The sequence below is a fragment of the Mesoplodon bidens genome, assembly GCF_964165515.1.
Source record: "Mesoplodon bidens genome assembly, chromosome: 16".
In the NCBI taxonomy this organism is placed as follows: domain Eukaryota; kingdom Metazoa; phylum Chordata; class Mammalia; order Artiodactyla; family Ziphiidae; genus Mesoplodon; species Mesoplodon bidens.
The window spans coordinates 16,041,843-16,066,736 of NC_138173.1; the positions used below are offsets into that span (position 1 = coordinate 16,041,843).

General features: G+C 35.7%; 1 protein-coding gene across 1 annotated transcript; it reads left to right on the plus strand.

The window, feature by feature from the left end:
* Positions 1-586: 586 nt before the first annotated feature.
* XKR9 (XK related 9) lies at positions 587-24,611 on the plus strand (the record flags this gene model as incomplete). The annotated part of the gene is made up of 4 exons (XM_081258270.1): positions 587-663; positions 5,685-6,226; positions 17,540-17,760; positions 23,983-24,611. Exons 2-4 carry the CDS (start codon positions 5,955-5,957, stop codon positions 24,609-24,611), a joined length of 1,122 nt encoding a protein of 373 aa, XP_081114396.1. The 5' UTR covers positions 587-663; positions 5,685-5,954.
* Positions 24,612-24,894: the final 283 nt, after the last annotated feature.

Consider the following 24,894-nt stretch of genomic DNA (forward strand, 5'->3'; position numbering starts at 1 on the left):
AGGAGAGAATCAAATTGATAGGGAAGATCTCGGAAAACTTAGAGGGGGTGGGTTTTGAGCTGATTCTTAAAGACTGATAGAACTTCAGGAAGATGGAGGGAGAAGTAAATAGTAAATAACCTTGAGCAAAGGCTTGGAAATAGAAAAACTATAGTGTTTATTTTCAAAATAGAAACCAACAATCATATGTTCTTGAGGCATAGGGTTTGAGGAGGTATATACAGTTTGAAGAAATAGGTAGGCTCTGTTAATGATAAGTTCTTTGAGTATTTCAGATTCAAAAATCTCTCTCTCCCTTTCAAACATGAATTGTCCACTTAGATATACTGTGAGGCAAATTGTATCTTCTTAAAACTTAATTGATAATACAATAAAGGCTTGTAACCTAGTCAACCTGTAAAAGGAGCCATGTAATTCCTTCCCCCAAGGTGATGGTTAAAAAGGAGTGTACTGTGGTCACAATGATACAGACTCTGTTATCACTGGATTAGAAAATCCCACATATGACTACCAGGTGATTTCAGTTTCATTTTAGTTTCGATGTTCAAGGTTTACACACCCCTTAATTATGCTTATTTTCAGTGAAGAAGAAATGAAAGATTCCCAGGATGAAGATTTTCCAGAAGGGACTTTGAGTTAAAGAAGACTTCTTATATGTAACAAGTAAGTCCGTATTTTACGTGTTAAGTTTGATTGATAAACGAAAGTTTGCTTGTTTGTATTTCTTTCAGGTATCTTCTTTATTGTGAAGAGATCATCTACAGTGGGCAAAGGTTATGTATTTTGGCTGGCAGCCAGATAGCCACACAGCTAGGTTGACCTCTGAATCAAATTGTATTGAAACTGCTATTACGTCAGTAAGTGTCCTGAATTCTCTAAGTGAAGTCAAATTTTGTAGGTGGCATTATTTCTGCTAAGGTGGTATTGGGACAGTGATCAAGTGTAGGGATAAAGGTGAACTATCCTTCATACAAGTTATACAACTATGTGGTTACTGAGGGAGCTGCAGGCCCTTTTTTATGAGAGCTGCTATGTTTATTATGTACTTTGCTGTGTAGTTTTCTTTCTAGTTGGCGTTATGTTCTGTTTCACTAAATTAGGAATTTAGAAGTTGCCAGATCAAATTACTTTATTGAGTCTGATGTTCTGCCAGTAATGCAATTTCTAAGTTTCTTAGAAATTATTTTTTCCCATCTTGTAAATCTTGTCTCAAAATGGCTAGTGTTTTCCCTATCCATGCCAGGTAAAGGAAGCTGTCTTTGTGGGGAGAGGGATTAAGAAATGCACACATGGAGGTCTACCTCGTTTTATTGCACTTTGCTTTATTGTGTTTCTCAGATATTGTGGTTTTTACAAATTGGAGATTTTGGCAACCCTGCATTGAGCAAGTCGACCAGCACCATTTTTACAGCAGCATTTGCTCCCTTTGTGTCACTGTCACATTTTGGTAATTCCCACAATATTTCAAACTTTTTCATTATTGTTATATTTGTTATATATTGTTATGGTGTTCTGTGATTAGTGATCTTTTACTCTTTTTTTAAAAAAAATATTTATTTATTTATTTATTTGGCTGCGCTGGGTCTTAGTTGCGGCACGTGGGATCTTTTAGTTGCAGCATGCAAACTCTTAGTTGTGGCCTGTGGGATCCAGTTCCCCGACCAGGGATCGAACCCAGGCCCCTGCATTGGTAGCATGGGGTTTCACCCACTGGACCACCAGGGAAGTCCCAGTGATCTTTTACTTTTGCAAAAAGATTTTGACTTGCTGAAGGCTCAGATCATGGTTAGCATTTTTTATCAATAAAGTATTTTTTAATTAATGTATATACATTTTTTAGACACTGCACACTTAATGCACAGGCTTTTAGACAGAATTGCACACTTAATAGACTACAGTATAGTGTAAACATAACTTTTATATGCAGCCAAAAAATGCGTGTGACTCACTTCTTGTGATATTTGCTATATTGTGGTGGTCTGGAATCAAACCCGCAATATCTCCGAGGTGTGCCTGTATATTGAAATCAGTTTACTCATTAGAGATAACTCACCTAAATACCAACATCTCTAAGCCTCAGCTCCATGATCTGTAAAATGGGACCAATGATACCCTTCTTATAGAAATTTGTGAGAATTAAATAAAATAAAGTTTGTAAAATACTTCACACATAGTAAATACTCAGCAGTGGTAGCTACTATTCTTACTATCTATTCTTCCACTATATATGGCAATATTTTTTTTCCTAGATAGTAAAGCTTAGGAAAGTACATTTTTTAAAATGATGTTAAAACAGGGCTTGGGTACACATCAAACACATCCAATGTAACCATGTTAAGGCATCTGCCAATATTCTGTGGAATTTTGTTCCACATGCTTAAAATCTAGTACATTAGACTTCCGAACTCACTATTCCTTCCACCTGGCAATCTTTTTCATATGACAGCCACATGGCTAATTTCATTACTCAAATGCCACCTTCTTAGCGAGGCCTGCTCTGACCATTCTAATTCAAATTGCAGCCTGTGGTGCACCTGCCTCTACTCCAGCTCCTGATTTCCCTTAACATGGCTCTGTTCTTTCTGTAGTGCTTATCACCTTCTAATATGATCCCTAATCGACTTATTATTTTTATCGTTGATTGACTTTCTTTCTCTGCTAGGATGTAAGTTCCATAATGGCAGGGATTTTGTCTTTTTTGTCACATGATCTAGCTCAAGAGCTTAAAATAGCACATGGTAGGTTTAAGTAAATATTCAATTAAACAGAACCTTTTGATTAAATCTCATCCTCCTAAGCTCCATGCTTATACTGGGCATGATGTCTTTCATTTTGAGATTAGAAACTTATTGCAGGGAAAGCTGTGGCCTGCTAGATTGGAAATACTCAGATTTTAAAATTATTTTTCCATCCTGTTTGGCCACAACATTCTTGACAGGAAAAGTAGTGATAATGAGCTTTTGTTTTTTTCTGTAAGAAGAGTGAAATATCTTTTAATATTATTCTGAAGACTTTTAAACAAAATACTTAAAAGTGCTAAAATGACAAGAACACTGTTAAGTATTAGGTTGTGTGTGTTTTTTAAGTAACACTTTCTCCTCCTAATTTTTAAAGTAATAAATGTTCTTTATAGGACACAGGGTGTTAGTCTACTCAGGCTGCCTTAACAGAATACAACAGACTGGGTGGCTTAAATGACAGAAATTAATTTTTCTCACAGTTCTGGAGACTGGAAGTCCAACATCGAGGTGCCAGCAAGATTGGTTTCTGGTGAGGCCTCTTTCTTTGGGTTGCAGATGGCTCCTTTCTTGCTGTGTCCTTTCTTATAAGGACATCAGTCCTATTGGATTAGGGACCCATCCTTGTGACTTCTTTTAACCTTATTACCTCCGTAAAGACCTATCTCTAGATACAGTCACATTGAGGGTTAGCACTTCAACATATGAGTTTTGGGGGGAAACTATTCAGCCCATAAATATAGAAAAGAATGAAGAAGAAAAAAATCATCTATAATACCATTAATTCCCCAGATAAAATCACTGCTAACATGTTTTGTATTTCTCCAGTCATATTTCCTTTGCATTTTCAAAGCTTTGAGATTATAACATAGTATTTTTTCACTTAACATTCCTTAAAATGAAGTCAAAGATTGCAAATGCAGATGCTTACAGATATCAGGCAGACAGGCAAGATAATAATGATAACTAACATTTATTAAGCCCTGACCATGCCAGGTACTTTTCTAGAGGTTTGTATGTATTATATATATTATCTTTCTTAACCTTCACAGTAACCCTCTGTGGTATATACCATTATTATCTCCATACTTCAGAGGAAGAAAATAAGACAAAGGGAGGTAAAGGAGCATATTTAAGGACACACAGCTGTTAGGTAGGTGAATTGGCATTGAGACCCAGCTGTTGAAATGACTGAAGTGCGGTGGCTGGCTACTGTGGTGAACTTGAGAGAGCCTATGCCATTAGGGGGGTGCCCACTGCTCATGAAGGAATGATAGTCTACTGTAGCAGATCTTTGAGTTTTTCAGTAGCAGGGAAAAATCTAGATTTTTGTATGAAATGTTAGCAATTAATTAGGGACTTCCCTGGTGGTCCAGTGGTTAGGACTCTGCGATTCCACTGCAGGGGGCATGGGTTTGATCCCAGGCTGCACAGCATGGCCAAAAAAAAAAAAAAAAAAAAAAAAATTAGGACAGTTAAAGAAACCACTGTTGAGTCAGACAGATCTCATCTGCAGATTGCTTTCAGCTTATGTTTATAAAATAGGGTTCATAATAGTAATACCTACCTCCTAAGTTTGATGTAAGAATTAAATGAGGACATTTTATGTACAGCATTTAGCTCAATGCCTGGCACGGAGTGGTAAGTAAATGTTAGCTATTATTAGTAGAATAAATACTTTCCCCAGTCATCAAAATTCTTTATAAATATCATTTGCTATTGTTTTTATTTTAAGAAATTATATAATACATTAGTACATGTCTGTTGTAAAAAACTCAAACAATATGAAAGAATATTTAAAGGATTAAAATTGCATTTGCTTCCTACTCCCAACTCCTTTCTCCTCTCCATGTATAATTAGGAAGCATATATTGCAATATGCTATATTTATCTTTTTGGTACTTGCTTTTTTCACTTAATGTTCTTGAGATCTTCCAAAGTAGGTTATATAAAGCTACTTCATTCTTTTTAAAGGTTGCATGGTATATTCTTTAGTACGGATGTACCATAATTTATTGAATTAGGCTTCTCAATTGTCATTTGGGTTGTTTTCAATTTTTTGCTGTTTTAAAAAAGGTTCTGCAAAGAGCATATATCTTTGTGTACATTTGTAAGCATTTCCCTATGCTTGATTCTTAGATGGAATTGCTGTATCAAAGCATATTAAGAATTTTCGGGACTTCCCTGGTGGCGCAGTGGTTAAGAATCCGCCTGCCAATGCAGGGGACACGGGTTCGAGCCCTGGTCCGGGAAGATCCCACATGCCACGGAGCAACTAAGCCCGTGTGCCACAACTACTGAGCCTGTGCCCTAGAGCCCGCACGCCACAACTACTGAGCCCGCGTGCCACAACTACTGAAGCCCATGTGCCTAGAGCCCGTGCTCCACAACAAGAGAAGCCACCGCAATGAGAAGCCCGCGCACTGCAACGAAGAGTAGCCCTCGCTCGCTGCAACTAGAGAAAGCTCGCATGCAGCAACGAAGACCCAATGCAGCCAAAACTAACTAACTAACTAACTAACTAACTAAATAAATAAATAAATGCTTTAAAAAAAGCATATTAAGAATTTTCACAGCTACTGTACCTTTGTTAAATATATTTTTAGTAGCTTTGTAATATTCCATTTTATGACTCTACCATTATTTATTAATTCCTTTTGTTGACACATTTAGATGATTTCCAGTTTTTTGCCACTATAAATGGTCCTGTGGTAAATGTCTTTGTGAGCAAGTTATGTGTTTTAAAAGTTAAGTAGTCTGAGAGGAAGTTGTCAACTATTAAGTATATCTCTGACACTTTACTTTCCCAAAGGTATATATTATAACAAGTATATTTAGTGGTAATATATTATTTTTAGAAAAAGTAGGGCTTTGATAAAGTCATGGCCTAGGGTTTTTAATACTATACTCAAGATTTTTAGAATCTTTTATGATGTTTCATTTTAGGTGTTGTCAGCTGTAATGAAGAACACTGTGAGACAGAAGATTGAATAAAGCCTTGTAACAACTGGATTAGAGGTTTAGAAAAGAAAGTTAAAATTAGTCACTTTGGTTTTAGTGTTCCAATTTCATAATATTTATCCTTTCTTTTAAATAGATTTAGGGAGTAGAAATTAAAATTCATTGCTACACGAAAGGATGCACTAATATTTGTTCTTTTTTTTTCTTTTTGTATGAGAGAAGGAGGTAGATAACCAAGAGATATAGTGATTCATAATGAAATATACTAAGTTAAATTTTATGATGTCGGTTCTTGGCTTTATAATCTATGTAACTGATTTAATTGTGGATATCTGGGTGTCTGTCAGGTTTTTCTATGAGGGACAGTATGTTTTCGGTATTTTAACAGTGAGCTTTATGCTCTTTGGAACACTTGTGGTCCAGTGTTTTAGTTATTCTTGGTTCAAGGACGATTTAAAGGAATCAGGCCAAGAAAGTCAGCATTGTTTACTTCTACTTCATTGCTTGCAAGGAGGAGTTTTTACAAGGTGAGCATATACTTTTGATCATTAACACTATTATTCTGTTTTTCAGACAGAAGCTACCTTTATGTATCTGGGTAGTCAAATGTACAAAGGTTCCCTATTTGCGTGTAGCACAAGGGTTACTTGCTTCTCACTAGCAGTGCTTGTGTGAGTCATTGAACTGTCAGAATTTTCCAGGTTCATTAACATAATGTTTTAACTTACCTAATTAAGTTACTTTTTCTAATATGTTATCACTTTTTTATGAGAAGGAAAAGGACTCATTTCTATGTCTTGTGAATCTTTTCTCATCTATTTTATATTTTAAGACTGATTATGTAAATATAGCCTTTCACTTGCAACTCTGATAGAGCACTTAATTTTTTAAGTTACTTGTACCATTGATTTAATGAAGTGAAATTTTTACTGCAATAACGCAGTGACCATGTGGTTAGCTTGGTACAGAATCATCCACAGAACTAAACACAACCTTAAGAATCATGTTGTTTAAAGCCTGTTTTCTGGTTAAAGAAAATAGAATCTAAATAAGCCCTGAGAATTCTGTGATTCTCCATATACCTAATTTCACATGACCTTTTCTTCATTATCTTAAGGGATTTAATTCTGTTCAAAGCAATATGTATATTAAAGGTAAAGAGAAGAATTAAAGACAGATATAAAATCACTGTTTTTCATAGTAAATTTTATCTGTATAAACAGTTGAATTAAAGCCTAGCTGTTATGGCATCGTGGTAATTCAGCTTTTGAAAATGGACAGTTACAATGTATAAATGTAAAATTGCAGCTTATAGCTGTTTTAATGTGTTATAATTGACCTTGCATGGTGTGAAATAAAAGTTTAAACACTGGTGTTTAAAAAAAAAAGACATATTAAGAGGATAACGTACTATTTTGCTACAGTTAGGTTTTGAAGTTGGGCCATTTTAGTAGCCATCTTTCCTGAGAAAGATTTTAGTGGCAGTAGAATTCTAGATGAGTAGTTATTTTCTCTCTGTATATTATATTCTCTCATCTTTTTGTTTCCATTGTCACTATTGAAGAGTTAAATGTCAATCTTACTGTTGCTCTTTAAAAGTATTTTGTCTTCTTTTTTTCCCTCTGGCTGCTCTTATGATTTTTCTCTTTATCTTTGGGTTTCTAAAGTTTATGATATATCCAGGTATATATTTACTTTTATTTCTCCTGCTGGGGATTTGCTGGTTCTCTTGATACTATAGATTATTATCTTCCATGAATTCTGCACAATTCTCAGCCATTATCTTTTCTAACATTTTCTTTACCATATTTCTGTCTCTTTTCCTTCTGGGACTCCAAACAAATTTAAGGTAGACCTTCTTGCTGTATCTAACATGACTGTTACATGTTAGATTGTTGATCTGAGATTTTTCTTGTTTCCTGAGGTAAGCTTGTATCACTATAAACTTCCTTCATAGAACTGCTTTTGCTGTGTCCCACAGATTGAGTATCATTGTGTTTTCATGTTCATTTGTCTCCAGGTATTTTTTGTTCCTCTTTGATTTTGTCAGTGATCCATTGATTGTTTAGTCGCACATTGTTTTTGTTTTTTGCATTCTTTTCTCGTAGTTGATTTCTAGTCTCATGCCATTGTGGTCAGAACAGATGCTTGATATAATTTCAATATTCTTAAATTTATTGAGACTTGTTTTATGGCTTGTCATGTGATCTATCCTGGAGAATGTTCCATGTGCACTTGAAAAGAATGTATATCTTGCTGCTTTTGGATGGCATGTTCTATATATAATCTGTTAAGACCATCAGGTTTAATGTCATTTAAGCCCAGTGCTTCCTTACTCATTTTCTGTCTGTATCTTATGTCTCTCCACCGATGTAAGTGGGTTGTTAAAGTCTCCTACTATTGTTGTGTTACTGTCAATTTCTCTCTTTATGTTTGTTAATATTTGCTTTATGTATTTAGGTGCTCCTATGTTGGGTACATATGTATACCCATATTGTTATATCTTCTTCTTTGATTGATCCCCTATCATTATGTAAGTCCTTTTTGTCTCTTGTTACAGTCTTTGTTTTAAAGTCTATCTTGTCTGATATAAGTATTGCTACCCCAGCTTTCTTATGATTTACAGTTGCACGGAATACCTTTTCCTATACTCTCTCTTTCAGTCTGTATGTCTTTAGATCTGAAGTGAGTCTCGTGTAGGCAGCATATATACAGGTCTTGTTTTTGTGTCCTTTCAGCCACTCTATGTCTTTTGACTGGAGCATTCAGTCCATTTACATTTAAAGTAATTATTGTTAGATATGTCTTATTGCCATTTTGTTAACTGTTTTGGGGTTGTTTTGTAGTTCTTTTTGGCTTCTTTCTTCTTCTTTTGCTCTCTTCCCTTGTGATTTGATGACTATCTTTAGTGTTATGTTTGGGTTTCTTTCTCTTCTTTTGTGTGTGTATCTATTATAGCTATTTGGTTAGTTATTACCATGAGGTTCATGTATAACAATCTGATCATTATACTGATATGTGATTATTTTAAGGTGATGATGGTTTAAGTTCAAACACTTTCTAACAACCATGCATTTTTGCTTCCTACCACCCATGTTTACTGTTTTGACACCATATTTTACATCCTTCTGTTTTGTGTATCCCTTAACTACTTATTGTGAATATAGATGATTTTACTACTTCTATCTTTTAACCTTCCTACTAGCTTTATGAGTGGTTGATCTACTACCTTTACTGTATATTTGCCTTTACCAATGAGATTTTTCCTTTCGTAATTTTCATATTTCTAGTTGCGGTCTCTTTTCCTTAGAGAAGTTCCTTTAACGTTTCTTGTAAAGCTGGTTTAGTGGTTCTGAACTCTTTTAGCTTTTGCTTGTCTGTAAAACTTTATATTTCTCCTTCAAATCTGAATGATATCCTTGCTGGGTAGAGTATTCTTGCTTGTAGGTTTTTTCCTTTCATCACTTTGACTGTATAGTGCCACTCCCTCTGGCCTGCAAAATTTCTATGGAAAAGTCAGCTGATAGTCTTATGGGAGTTCCCTTGTACATACAGAGATTCTTCATTCTTACTGATTTCTTTGCTTAGTAGTTAGGGATGTGGGGACAAGTAGGTAGCCATTTGGAAAAAAAATATGTGAATTATAACTGGACCTTCACACAAAGTTCAGGGTTAGCCCATGCTCTAACATGGCACGTGATCTTGAAAAGAGTTTAGCCTGTTCTGTGGTGAAGGTAAAATCTTTAGAAGTATATTGGTAGAAACATAGAGATGAGTACAGTATTGGGAGAGTCTTAAAATGTTGTAGTTTATGTCTTCAGCTTCCCAGCCTTTGATATGACAGAACATGTGCTCTAACTCCTTCAGAAGAAAATCTGAAAGGATAAACTGGCAGAGTTTGTTTCTGGAGTAGCACTAGGCACCCCCCCTCCCCAACCCCCAACACTAAATCCCAAACCACAAGGACAAGAAAATAGTTTTTTCCCCTGTTTGCCATTCAAACGGACAGACCACAGATTGTAGAAATTGACCAGAATGGAAGTGAGAGGAAGCAATAGCCAGTATATGCAGCATAAGAACAGTAATGGTTTTGATTCACTTTAGAGTTGGGATAATTTCAGATTGCATGTTATGGACTATACATCTAGGTAAAATACCAGACACCAGGATAAATTTCAAATGAATCAAATATTTAATGTAAAAATATTTATATTATAAGAAAACATGGGAAAATTCCTTTATAGCCTTGAAATGGGGAAATCCTTTCTAACCATAACTTAAAATCCCTAAGCTATAAAAATTATAGATTTGAAAATAAAAAATACATGCCAATATGGGCTTCCCTGGTGGCGCGTTGGTTGAGAATCTGCCTGCCGATGCAGGGGACACGGGTTCGTGCCCCGGTCCGGGAAGATCCCACATGCCGCGGAGCAGCTGGGCCCGTGAGCCATGGCCACTGAGCCTGCGCGTCCGGAGCCTGTGCTCTGCAACGGGACAGGCCACAACAGTGAGAGGCCCACGTACCGCAAAAAAAAAAAAAAAAAAAAAAAAAGCATGCCAATAAACAAAAGCAAAAATCTCCCGAACAAACAAAAGCAAAGCAAAAAGGAAAACAGCTTTAACAGGAGAAAATATTTGCAATTTTGAATAGAAAAAGGGCTAGTCTTTTAGTATTTAAAGAGCTTCTGAAGTCAAAAAGAAAAAGGTCATCCACCCAATTGAAACATGGGAAAACAGTGAGGATAGTTCAGAGGAGAGGAAATGCAAATGGCTCTTAAGTTGTCTGAAGGATGCTAAGCCTTGTTCATAATTTAAAAATTGCCAATTAAAACTTCGCTGAGATATTCTTCACCTACCAGACTGGCAAAAATCCAAATGATAATACACTCTCTTGGTAAGGCATGGGAAAACAGGTAGTCTCATACTTTGTTGATGGGAGTATGGATTGGTTATGGGAGTATGGATTGCCCACCATCCCTGTGGAGGGCAGTTTGACCATATTTCAAATGCACATACCTTTAGGCCAGAGGTTCCTCTTCTGGGAATTTATCGTACTTGCAGACATGTAAAATGACATATGCACAGCTTTTCAATTGTAGTATTCTTTGTAACAGCAAAATATTAGAAACAATTGAAATGTCTGTTGGTAGAGTTTATGGTATACCTATGCAATGACACACTTCATAGCTATTACAAAGAATGATAAAGTACTTTATGTACTGAAATGGAAAGATCTCCAATATGTACTTTTAAGTGAAAAGACAAGGTGCAGACAGCAGATATGATATGCTACAGTCTGTGTAAAACAAAGTGGTGAAAAGGCATATATACTTATGCTTGCTTGTATATGCATAAAGAAACTCTAGAAGGGTACACATGAAAGTAGTAACCGTGAATTCTTATGGTCATAGGGGAGGGTGAAAACTGGGTAGTTAGGTCATAGGAGTGGCATGGAGTTTTCTCAGTGAATAACTTTAAAAAATTTTTTTGAATTATTTGAATATTTTGCCTATTCAAACAAAAAAAGAAGAAAAGGAAAAATTGAATTAGGTTTGCTATTAGTGATAAACAGATACTTGATAAACAGACACTTCCCTCCTTTTGTTTTTCTTTTTCTTTGTATTTTCTTAGTGCAGGAAGTGGCAGAATACTGAGATGAATAGTGAGAAATAAGCAAAAATTAAAACATAATTAATTTAAAACATAAGTTCATAAAAATGGGCAAATTATCCAAGGGTCTGTCTAAACTAAGTACGGAAAAACGTGAGATTTACTGAACTACAGATTCATTTCCCTACACAATAGATAAATTGAGTTTGTGTTGGTAGATGAAAGACAAGGAATGTCAACATGAATTATTTATTAGGTGTAAGTGCCTGTTGCTACTAAGTATGTTCTCATTGCTCAGGGGTCTGTGGAGTAGAACATTTCATTTTCCAGAATATAAATTAGATGACACTTCTGTATTTCCATTTTATGTACTATTTGTGATAAAACCTTTCTCCTTGCCAAAGGAGACTTTTCCTTTGATGGGTATATGAAAGGCATTTGTATTGTTTAAAATATGGAAGTTATTGTTGCTCTTTTAAAATAACTGGTAGAAAAAGTTCAAATCATGTGAAAGAAAGTACAATGGAGATGAGTCTCCTTCCTTCCACAGGTCCCTAGGCCCTTCTTTATGGAGTTTCTTAAATGGGCATTAAATAGTTGAACATTTTTTCTTACCTATTCTTCTATTTAAAATACTTCAGAGAGAGGTCATCTGGTAATGTTCAAATTTCCTAGGGTGCAATATTTATGAAACTTGAGGATCTGGGCCCTTTACTTAAATCTCTAAATATTTGAGGATTTTCCTAGGTATCTTATTGTTGTTGATTTCTCATTAAATATTGTTTTGATCAGACAACATAATTTGTGTGATTATAGTCTTTTTACATTTATTGACTTGTTTTATGGACCAACATATAGTCTAACTTGGTGAATATTCCATGTGCATTTGAAAAGAATTTGTAAATTGCTGTTGTTAAGTGTAGTGTTCTATAAATGTATAAATTAGGGCAATATGTTGATAACGTTATTAAAATCTGCTATATTCTTACTGATTTTTTTCTTTTGGCCTACCTTTTTCAATTACTGAGAGATGAGTGTTAAAACACTCTGATATTGTGGACTTATCTTTTTCTCCTTGTACTTTGACAATTTTTGCTTCGTGTATCTTCAAACTCTATTATTAGGTACATTCAGATGTCTTCTTGGAAAATTGATTCTTATATCATTATGACATGACTCTCTTTATCTGTGTTAATACTTCTTGATTTGAAATCTGTTTTGTCTGGGATACTAATATAGCCATACTAACTATTTTTTTGTGATTTCCTTTCAAACTATTTGTGTCATTTTTAAAAAAATTTAATTTTATTATTTATTTTTGGCTGCATTGGGTCTTCATTGCTGCACGCAGGCTTTCTCTAGTTGCGGTGAGTGGGGGCTACACTTTGTTGTGTGCGCGGGCTCCTCATTGCTGTGGCTTGTCTTTGTTGTGGAGCATGGGCTGTAGGTGCGTGGGCTTCAGTAGTTGTGGCATGTGGGCTCAGTAGTTGCAGCTTGCAGGCTCTAAAGTGTAGTCTCAGTAGTTGTAGCACATTGGCTTTGTTGCTCCGCGGCATGTGGGATCTTCCCCTACCAGGCCTTGAACCTGTGGCCCTTGCATTGTCAGGCGGGTTCTTAACTACTGCGCCACCAGGGAAGTCCCTCAAACTATCCGTGTCTTTATGTTTAAAGAGAGTCTCTTCCAAATCATATAGAGTTGAATCTTGATTTTTTTATCCAGTTTGGCAATCTTTTATCGAAATGTTTAATCCATTTACATTTCATATATTACTGTAATTATTGATATAGTTGTCTTCTGGGCCTACATATTGTTTTGTTTTCTTTTTTCTTTCTTTTTTTTTTTTTTTGCGGTACGCGGGCCTCTCACTGTTGTGGCCTCTCCCGTTGCGGAGGCTCCGGACGCGCAGGCCCAGCGGCCATGGCTCACGGGCCCAACCGCTCCGCGGCATGTGGGATCCTCCCAGACCGGGGCACGAACCCGTGTCCCCTGCATCGGTAGGCAGACTCTCAACCACTGCGCCACCAGGGAAACCCCTTGTTTTATTTTTTCTGTTTGGGTTCGTTGAGCTTTATGTTGTTATTTTTGATCAAATTTGGAAAATATTTTTCATCAGTATGTTGTCAAGTTTTTTTTTTTCCTGCCCCATTCTCTCTCTCTGTTTCTTTTGGGACTTCAATTACACTTTTGTTATTGAGGTTCTGTTAATTTTTTTCCCTAATTTTTTCTCTCTGTGTTTTGTTTGCTAATTTCAATATCTGGGTCATCTGTGGGTATGTTCCTATTAACTGATATGTTTCTATGAACTGATTATGCTCTTTAGCATAAGTTACATTTTCCTCTTAATTTGCATATCATTTAATTTTTTATTGTGTAGTGGACATTGCGATTGATACCTTGTAGAGACTCTGGTTTCTGTTATCTTCCACTGAAGAGAAAGCAGATAGTTAAATTATTGGCAAATTACCCTGACATGATACAGAGGCTTGGTTTAGGCTTTGCTAGGGAAGGTCTATTTTGCTTTTGTCCTTAGTCCTAGGGGAAGTCTTACAGACGTGAAGTATGGTCTTTACTCCTAAAGCATTACCCTTTTGGCGTTTCAATGGGATGCTTGAAGTATTTACCAAGCCCCTCCAGTTTGGTGGAACTTAAACTCCAAACTCTTCCCTGTGGTAGACAGCTGCCAAAATCTCTGCTCATTCTTGCCATTTTTCCTCAGTTCCTTGGAACCTCACCCTAGATATACATAGTAAGGGGTTGGCCAAGGATTTAAGGAGGGTATATGCAGATTTGGGAGTTTTTTTACTCTGTGGCTCCCTCTTTTCTAGGATCACTCTTAATTTCTAACCACTCTGGCAGATTCAACCTTAGTCCTCTCACTCTTTGAGCCAGTAATAATTCGACTTTCTGCTTGAGCTGTATCTACTTTTTGCCATTTGGACTGTGGGATGCTGGTAGAGGAAAAGCCAAATAAATGCATCTCATGCAGTGTGGTTCCCTTCCTTCAAGGGTTAAGTGCCCTCATCCTTCTTCCTACTTTTGGTTGCTCTTTAGTGCCTTGTTTTCTTTAATATTTTGTCTGTAATTTATCATTGTCATCAGTAGGAAGGTGAGCTTGATACAAGGGAATCCATCATTACTGGAAGCTGTTTCCTCTTTATCTCAAATAAAAGAATACATTGTGATAAAATATGCTAAAAAAGCTCCTTCTGTTTCTTTTTCTTTGGCCTCTTCATCATTTCTCCCATAAAACTGAAACAATATCCTATTGATTAAAAAATTATATTCATACTCCCCTTCTCATGAAATTATCCTCAGATAAGCAGAACTTTGTATAGGTTTGCTATTAATTGCTACAAAATTGGAAAATATTCCTCTCTAAAGTCACTGGAAATATTAATATGCACCTCTGTAAACAGCTCCATCTTTTTTGTTATTGTTGTTGTTTGTTTAACAGGCACTGATATACCACTTAACATGTGCCAGTTACTGGTCTAAACATTTTACATGTATTAACTCCTTTAATCCTCATATCAACCCAATGAGGTAGATATGATGATTACCCCCGTTTTCAGATGAGGAAACTGAGGCATCACTAGGAAGTGATGGAGCAAGGATTTGAATCCAGGCATCCTGGCTTTTTTAGAGTCTGTACACTTAATCACTGTACTCTGCTGGCTTTCCCACTCTATGCTGTCTGTACTGATTTTGTTCTAGGTATGTACTTGTTAATGTTTGTGAATTTTTCAAGTTTTTCAATTAGCAGTATCTATCCTCCTGCTTTAAAAGGATAGATACCTTTAAGAACATACTGTATTACATATTAGTCTTACATAATATACATACAGGAACTCCCTGTTGTGCCAAATACCCAGAAAAGACTCAAACATAAATTCACTTATAAATCTCACCTATAAATCCTAGAGTGTTAATCATTTTTTTCCCTATATTTTTACAACATAGTATTTACATTTCTGTTGAGTGGTTATTTCTTCTGCCTTGTATTGCAGCTAGCAGTTTATAGGCTTGACCTTCCGATTAGGTTGTAAGGTCATTGAAAGTAGAGGTCATGTCTTCATCATTTTTGTAGACATTCTACCCTGGCATCTAGTCCACATTGAATATAATGGACCATGTTATTCTAAAACTGTGATGGTAAAAATATACTTTTATTTGCTAGGTGAAGAATCTTTGCATATCCATATATGTATACATCTTGTTTAAAATGAGAATATCTTATATTTGTGTTTTACTTTCAACTTTTCAAAGTCCTTTCACATCTACTGTCTCTTTATCTTTATGGAAAGATTATCATGAGCTCTCACTTATTCATTCATTCAGTAAATATTTTCTGAGAGCGGCTATGTACCAGGTACTATTTTAGTTTCTCAGGATATAGCAATGAACAAAACAAAGTCCCTGCTTTCATGCAGATTTCATTCTTGTGAGAAGGTACAGATAAGCAAAAATAATGTGTCAAGTGATGATAAAGAAAATGATGTAGGATAAAGAGATAGAATGCGATGGATGGTGTGATCTGCAAAGACCTCTGTGAGGAACTGGTACTTGAATAGAGACCTGAATGAAGTTAAGGAGTAAACTTGCAAAATCTCTGGGGTTTAGGAGAGTTCCAGGAAGAGGGAGTAGCAAAGACAAAGGCCTTTAACTTGGGAAAAACAGTAAGAAAGGTACACTGAAATCGTGGGAGAAATGAGAGGGAAAGGCACATTATGGAGGGCCTTGTAAGATGGGGTAAAGACTTTGTGTTTTATTCTAAGTATGATGGAAGTCATTGGAACATTTCGAGTGGAGGGATAACATCTAAATTATGGTTAACAGGTTCAATTTAGATGCTGTGTAGAGAAGAGGATGTATAGGAAGCAGGAGTAGAATCAGAGAGAGCAATTATGAGGCTATCAAAGTAATCCAGGCCAGAGGTGTTGGCTGCTGAAACTAGGATGGAGGCAGTGGTGAGTGATAAGATGTGTTTAGATCTGGATATATTTGAAGTTAGAGCTAAGAACCAACAGAACCCGCTGAGGAATTTTTATAGGGTATGAGAAAAAGAAAGAAGTTGGAAATTATTCCCACATTTTTGGTCTGAGCAACATGGTGCACCTTAGTGCCATTTACTGAAATGGGAAACATTGACAGAAGGAGCAAGTTGAAACAGGATATACATCACTGCCCTCATTTTATATATGGGGAAACTGAGATGTAGATAAAGAGTTCTGATAAGCTTTGGGCTAGAGTCCTGGTTGTCTTATTGCTAGCCTCAGATATTTTTGAAATAAATGTTTCAGTTATTTTTGTTATTAATTTTACTTGGATGATGATAAGTCATGTTCATTTAAAAATTCTTTGTAAAGAAGAGCCTGAGCAAGGATGTTTTAGGAGTCTTTGAAATTTTATGTTTTCCAGGGTGGTAATGGTCACAGAGCCTAGCACCCTGTAGATTATGGAGTACAGTTGACCCTTGAACAACATGGGTTTGAGCTGTGTGGGTCCACTTATATGTAGATTTTTTTCAGTAGTAAAGACCACAGTACTACACGATCTGAGGTTGGTTGAATCCACGGATGTGGAACTGAGTATACAAAGGGCCCGCTATCAGTTATGCGTGGATTTTTTGACTGCACAGAGGGTTGGCATCCCTAACTCCACGTGTTCAAGGGTCAACAGTAATTATTTGCTAGATTAAATTGAAAGAAGATTCAATCTCATCTTCAACCTTGACATTATCATAAGGGCATGTATTTATCTTTTAGTTAAGATAAATTGCATGAAGTGGAAATTGCAGTTTGTCTTTCAGAAAATAGTGGTTAAGACTTGGAGTGATAAGATATAGGTTTGGACTCTAGGTCTGCCCCTTACTCTCTGCATAACTTTCAGCAAATCACTCTTCTGTTCTCAGCCTGACTCTTCCTATCTGTGATTTGGGAATCATACCTCCTCATCTCTCATAATAACTGTGAAGATGAAAGAAGAGCATGTATGCTACACACTGCTAGCACACACTGGCACATCAGACATGCAATAAAAATTGTCGAGCCTTGAACCTGAATAAAGCTACCATGAAATATTTACGAAGTTGAGAGAAATTTGTAGTAGAGAAAGTTTGTGGGAAAATTCTACTCTTAAACACATGTTGCTTTTTTTTCAAAATTACTATGTAAATTAACACACATGTTATAAAGAATATATTACTGAAGATAAATCTTCATGTTTACAGGTATTGGTTTGCCTTGAAAAAGGGTTATCATGTGGCTTTCAAGTACACCAGCAAAACGGATGACTTCGTGGAAGAACAAATCGATCCTCATAAAGAAGTTATAGATAGGGTGACAGATTTGAGCATGCTCAGGCTGTTTGAGACCTACCTGGAAGGCTGCCCACAACTTGCTCTTCAGCTCTACATCCTTCTGGAACATAGTCAAGGAAACTTCACTCAGTGTAGGTCTTTCTTAATAGCCTGTGTTAGATGGATGCCACTGGTATTTTATGTCAACTGTGTAACTCTTTGGCAGGTTTTAGAATTATTTTTATTGTTTTTCTTTTTAGAATTATTATTTTTTTTTGAAAAAGAAGTACATGGTTCAAAGGTACTTTGAGGTATATAAAGGTATATAAAGGTACACTGTCTTCCTCTCCCTTCCCTTCTCTGCCCAGAAAACAAACTATTTTTTTTGAACATTTTATTTATTTTTTATTTATTTTAATTTTCTTAATAGATCTTTATTGGAGTATAGTTGCTTCACAACACTGTGTTAGTTTCTGTTGCACAACAAAGCGAATCAGCCATATGCATACACATGTCCCCATATCCCCTCCCTCTTGAGCCTCCCTCCCATCCTCCCTATCCCACCCCCGTAGGTCATCGCAAAGCACCCAGCTGATCTCCCTGTGCTACGCTGCTGCTTCCCACCAGCCAACTATTTTACATTCAGTAGTAAAGCAAACTATTATTGTCAGCTTTTTGATGATTCTTTCAGAAAAAAAAAATTTAAAGCCTATCTTTCTCTTTCCTTCTCTCTCTCTTTTTCTTTTTATAGAAATGGTAACATAAAAACCATCTTTGTTTTTTGCACTTAACATATCTTGGAGATCTAAACATATCAGTACAGATAGAGCACCCTCATTTATTTTTCTTATCTGCATAGTATTACAAATTATGGATGTATCATGAATTATTTAACAGGCTCCTTCTTTATGTTAATTTAGGTTGTTTCTAATATTTTACTATTGCAAAAAAGCTGCAGTGAATAGTCTTATGTATGTATTCTTTTGCATGTGTGAAGTTTAGCCATAGGGTAAATTCCCAGAATCGCAATCATTGGGTGAAAGTGCAAGTGCTACAAAACTAATGAAAGTTTTGCAAATTGGCCGATGTGTTGCTCTTTTATAGCATATTTCCTCATTAGGGATAAATGTACATTTTTAAAGGACAATTTGGTATTTCCATTAAGAAAATCTTTTAATAGGTGTTTAATTTGAGATGTTAAAAAAACTATTTATTTGCTAAAAATAGTCCCAGTTTTCATTAGAGACTAGGATTCCATGCAGACTTGGATTCACCTCAGAGTAGCAGATTGTCCTTTCCCCTGGAGTTCCCTCTATGCTAGACTCACCTGTGAGAACACTTCACTTCCCCAAACAGTCTTCTTGTTCCCAGTTTCCCATAAACCTCTAGATTGTAGTCCCTTCTAATATTTTTACCTTTACTTTGATTGTGAGTGCACCACTGAAATGAACCTACTGTGTATGAGACCTCTTTTTCCTTCTGATGCAAAGAATTTGTGGGTTGGGACTTATTAGTCCCTGAAGCTAAAGTTCAGCATATAGAGCTTACAACCTGTATTACGGTCGATCTGCTGATGTTAACTGTGGCTGCTTCTGTGTGGTGGAATTGTGAATGATTTTATCTATTTCATCTTCCTTAGACTTTTCTGAACTTCCAAATTTTCTACAGCAACCATGTATTGTTTTGATAATCAGGAAGAATAATTCAAAATGTAAAAATCAGTTTATATATAGAACTACTTCAGAAGACTGAACAAATTCTTTTATCTTTGTTCCTTCTGAAATCATGCTAAAGAGGAGAGTAACAAGGAAAAACAGTATAAACCCATAAGGACAAAGAGAATGCAGAGTAGAATAGCAGATTAGAAATGTCAACAAATATTTAGAAGATGGAAAACAGATAGAAAACTTGGGTTATTCAAATCAGTTCCACCACCACTAAAAGGCTAGATTATTTGAATCAACTCTCCCCCTGAAATTATCTAAAACGGTTGGTTAAGTATTTTCAAAAGTCTTCATAAAAGCTTAAAACAATCTGATACAACAGGCCAAAATATGCATGAAAGTGGGAATGCAGCAGGGTTGAGTAGGACTGTGAAGGCTTTATACCCTGAGGGTTTTTACTGAACCTTATAAACAAGCAGATTCAGTTTTGATGGCTTCCCAGGGTGTGGAGGACTAGAGAGAAAACTCAGGGTCTTCACAAGGGAGGGACATCTGGTAGAAAATCCTAATCCATAAAACTGGCACTCCAAAAGTCACCCTCCTCAGGGTAAAAGTGAAGTTACCTACCTCTAAATGAAACTTGACTGCATAAACAAAAATAATACAATGTGGCTAAGAAAAAGATAGGATGAAGACAAGCAGTAGCGTGCAAGTCAGGTGGAAGATGGATGGAGTTAAACTGTTTTAAATTCTTTGTATAGTTGAGGAGAAAGGTAAAGCAAAAGTGGATCTGCGGTTTTTTGAGGTGTAAAACAAAAACAATTAGAGAGACCCTATTTTTGAAAAGAAGCATGTAATATTAGGAAAATAGAATTATGTTAGTCTGCTTGGGCTGCCGTAACAGAATACTATAGATTGGGCAGCTTAATCAACAGAAATATATTTTCTTACAGTACTGGAGACTGGAAATCCAAAATCAAGGTGCCAGTAGGGTTGGTTTCTGGTGAGGACTCTCTTTGGGTTACAGATGACCACCTTCTTGCTGTGTCCTCACATGTCTTTCCTCTGTGTATGGAGAGAAAGATCTCTGGTATCTCTTTCTATTCTTACAAGGATACCGGTCCTATTAGATTTGGGCTCCACCTTTACGAACTTGCTTAACCTTAATTATCTCCCTAAAGGCCCTGTCTCAAAGTATAGTCACATTGGGGGTTAGGGCTTTAACGTATGAATTTTGGAAGAATACAGTTCAATTCATAAAAGACATGAAAGTAAGCATTTTTTTAAAATAAAATAAAGAACAGTAAATTACAGGGAGAAGAAAGCTGACCAATACCACAAATTTCACAAGAGAAAGAAAAGTAATATGTTTTTATTATTTTAATACTCTTTTATCTAATTTTTTTGGCTGTGTACTCTGATTGGCTTTTGATTTGATACAGATTTTATGATATAATTTCCACAGAGAGAAAGGAAAAATTCAATCTTTTTTTCTAGCATAATTAATAGAAATTAGTTTTTTGTTTATTTTTAAGTTAGAGAAGTTTCACCTTAACAAAGTATTGATAACATTTTAAGTATATTTTTTGATTGTCACACTTGGGGAAAACTCTGCCAGTGTCTTCAGTAACGTGGTATAAGATCCGAGTATATCAAGATTTTTTTTCGATGAAGTAACTAATTTTAAATACTGTTAGACTTGACAACACTTGTTTATTGTCAGTGTCTCCTTCAGTGAATAGTGGGAGAGTCTTTTGGTTTCTTTACTGGTGTCAATAATGTCAAATCAGAAGAAATGAATAAGAATCTGTATAGATGTGATTGGGCAGGGTCATTTCACATCGGGAGAAATGCATAAGCAAGGGCGTGGTTTGGCAAAGACAAGGAATTCCGTTTGGATAGAGTGTAATGTACAGATGAGATGAGCAAAATGAGCAGGAAAAAATGTATTGGAAACAGGTAGGTAAGTGGGAAATGGGAAATAGTGTCAAACTAATAGTGCCAACTGGATGAGGATAGACCATCATGCCTTAATATTAAGGAATCAAAGGCCTGTTGACAGCAGGATAGTGAAGTGTTAAGATCAGGCAAACTGCTTGAGAATCCTAGATCTGTTACTTACTAATCATAATTATTCAAGCAAATCTTGTAAACATATCCCCCTAAACCTAAACTATTCTCAACTCAATTTCCCTTTAGCCATATCCCCCAAATGACCACAGCTTGCTTCAATACACCTAGGGAAAATGTGAGAGAGGAAAAGTAGGAGACAGGGAATTTTAGCAACTGCAATGAAAATACCTTATTTTTCCAAATTTTATAAAATATATATGACAAAGTGAACACATTGCCAGGGCTTTGCCAGGCTTGGAGTGAGTCTGGGCAAGTGTGGGTCCCTGAAATTTAGGCTTCACTACCTTCATGATAAATCTACCTGTGAGGTAAAAATACTGATTAACTTTAAACTTTGATATGTTTAATATGCATGTTGTGATTTCTAGGGAAGCCATCAAAGAATAAAAACAGCATATCTCTGAAGGATGTGGGTTACTAGATTGAAAGGTTGATAAAAATGGCCCATACCAAGCCCATCATTATAACATTTCAGAGACACAAAGATGAAGATAAGATTCTAGAAGATTTGAGAGAAAATAAAGATCATTTAAGGATAGGGAAATTGAATGGCTTTGAAATTCTTAACCATAACACTTGAGATTAGAATTTAATAGGTCAATGACTTCAAAGTTTCAATGGAAAACATTTTTAAACTTTGAATTCTATTTCTGTTGAAACTGTGTATCAAACATGAGGGTAGAATAAAGACATTTTGAGACGTACATGGTCTCAAAAGTTTAGCTTAGGTACACCTTTTCTCAGGAATGTCTGGAGAATGCTTGATCAAACCATGAGAACGAAGCAAGAAGGAAATATTGGAACAGGAAACAGGAAGTCAGCACTGAAGAGAGGTGAAGGGAAGTTCTGGGAAGACAGGAAGCAAACCTTGACAGCAACCACCTTTAAGCAGAAGGATCATATTCTTAAAAAACCAAAAACAAACAAAAAAACCCCCTAATAGATGTATATAGGGGAGTTTAATTAATTAATTTGAAGAATTTGCTGAGAAATACTGATAAGAGTCATGAAAAACTAAGCAAAGTAACAATGAAAAGTTTTAAAAGAAAGGAAATATGATCAGAATGTAGTGCTTGGCTGAGCAGTCAAAGAGGCTGTACTTATGTAGTCATAATAAGGTAAACACTGAATATTGATTTTGCCAAAAATTGTGATGTTACTCTTTTGGGCAGAAGGAAGGAGAGGAAAATGGAAGGAGGGTGTATATATATGTGTGCATGTGCAAAAATTTCCCCTTCCCATGTAGGAAATTAATAATCAGTGTCTAAAGTAGATAAATTAAGAAATAGCACGGTATGTGTTTTATTTAGAAATATGGCAATACATGTCAGAAGTAAAGGTAAAAGTGTTGACAGTGATTTTTTCTGAGGGTCATGGCTAAGAGGTGAGAAGGGGGAGAGCAATCTCCTGCTATTTTCTTATACGTTCTTTAGCACTTACCAACTTTTAAAAACGATGTATATGTACTGGTTTGGTAGAAATGAAAACCAATTATAAAAAAGATATCACAGGGAGATTTAGGGGAAAGTGATGTTTTAATTCAAATATTTTTGAATTAAAGAAGAAAGAAAAGAAGCCCAACTAATTGTGCAGTTCAGAGTGGTATATGCTAAAACCAGGAGAGTGGACAAAGACATTTATAATCGTCTTCACTAGAGGATCTATCTTAAGTCTGCCTTCCTATCCTAATATATAGCCCTCCAGTGAGGCTAAATGGGAATGATGAGCATTCTCTATTTTACTCTAAATTATTTCCTTCTAATTCTCTAATATCTTTGCTTTCAGTTTTATAAGTCCCCAGCTTTGAGTTCACGTCCTTCTACTCTACCATCTTGAGCTAATCTCAGTCTCCAGCTTTGAGGCTGGGGCTAATGACATGCCTTTCCAAAGTAGTAATGAACTTACTTTTCTATTATTTGTTGGGGGAAAAATGGGATAAAGATGCCAAGCCTACAGAAATTTGTAAGTTTTAGATCGTGTTTGTTCATTTGATCCATCATCTTAAAGATATGGGAAATTGAGCTATTGATACCTCATACTTACGTTAAATTTTCTGTTTAACCTCTCTCCCTCCCTTTCTTCCTGCCCGCTTCTCTCTTGAGATGTCATTTCTTACTGAATTAGGTATATGCCCAAGGTCAAAGCCAAAAAGACTGGAAAAGCTAGGACTATAACTGTAGTCTCTTAGAGAACTTCCAGACTATGCAGTTTCCATTGTACCAGTTGCTCAGTAAAATTTGTCCAGTGAATTTATTCACAATCTTATAAAGCAGTCTAATGTAGTGTTTAAGCACACCAACTTTGGAATCAGGCAGATTTCAGTTCAAATCTCATCTCTCTGAAACTTGCTGGCTGTGTGACTTGGGCCAAGAAATGTATATATATTCTCTAAGCATTAATTCCCTCACATGTAATAAAGGAATATTAATATCTATTTCAAAGGATTAAATGAGATGAGTATATAAAGTACCTGACGTGTTTATGGGTGTGTATATACAGATGAAGCATGTATGGCATATAGTAATTTAATATTGCTATTATTATTCCTATATCTTAAAAAATTTTTTTGTTTTGTAGATGCAGCCATCATGGTCTCTTGCTGTGCTATTTCTTGGTCGACTGTTGACTATCAAGTAGCTTTAAGAAAATCCTTACCTGATAAAAACCTCCTTAATGGACCCTGTCCTAAACTCGTATATCTCTTTTACAAGTTGTTTACATTATTATCTTGGATGTTAAGTGTTGTGCTTCTTTTATTCTTAAATATTAAGATTGCTTTACTCCTGTTGTTATTTCTTTGGTTTTTAGGTATATTGTGGGCATTTAAAGAACAAACTGATTTTTGTGCCTCCATAAGTATGGAATTCATATACAGGATTGTTGTTGGATTCATTCTTGTGTTTACATTTTTTAATATTAAGGGACAGAATACCAAATGTCCAATGTCTTGTTATTATATTGTAAGGGTATTGGCCACATTGGGGATATTGATTGTGTTCTGGTTTTACCCACTTTCTATTTTTAATTCAGACTATTTTATACCTGTCAGCATCACTATAGCTCTTACTCTTCTCCTGGGAATTATTTTTCTTATTGTTTATTACGGGACTTTGCACCCAAACAGAAGTGAAGAAACAAAACTGGATGAAGTTGATGGAAAACCAGTTCAAAGAGATTGTAGATTGAAGTATTTCCTAATGGAATAAGTTATTCACTTAAGAGATATGTTTTCTTATTTTTTTGTTTCATTGGTTAGTAAAGAAAAAGTTTGTATATATGTGTGTTATGTCTTATTTTTGCCTTCTTTAATTTGAGGGCAGTTCTAGTACATTAATTATGACTGTTAGAGAGTATAATAATGTTTTTACTATCTAAGTTAATTTCTCACTTGGTTTTGAAGATCTTGGGTACTTAGATATATTTGCCTATGGCCTGGTAGAGTTGCCATCTTGAGCCTGAACTGAAAGAAATGGTCTCATTCCCATAATT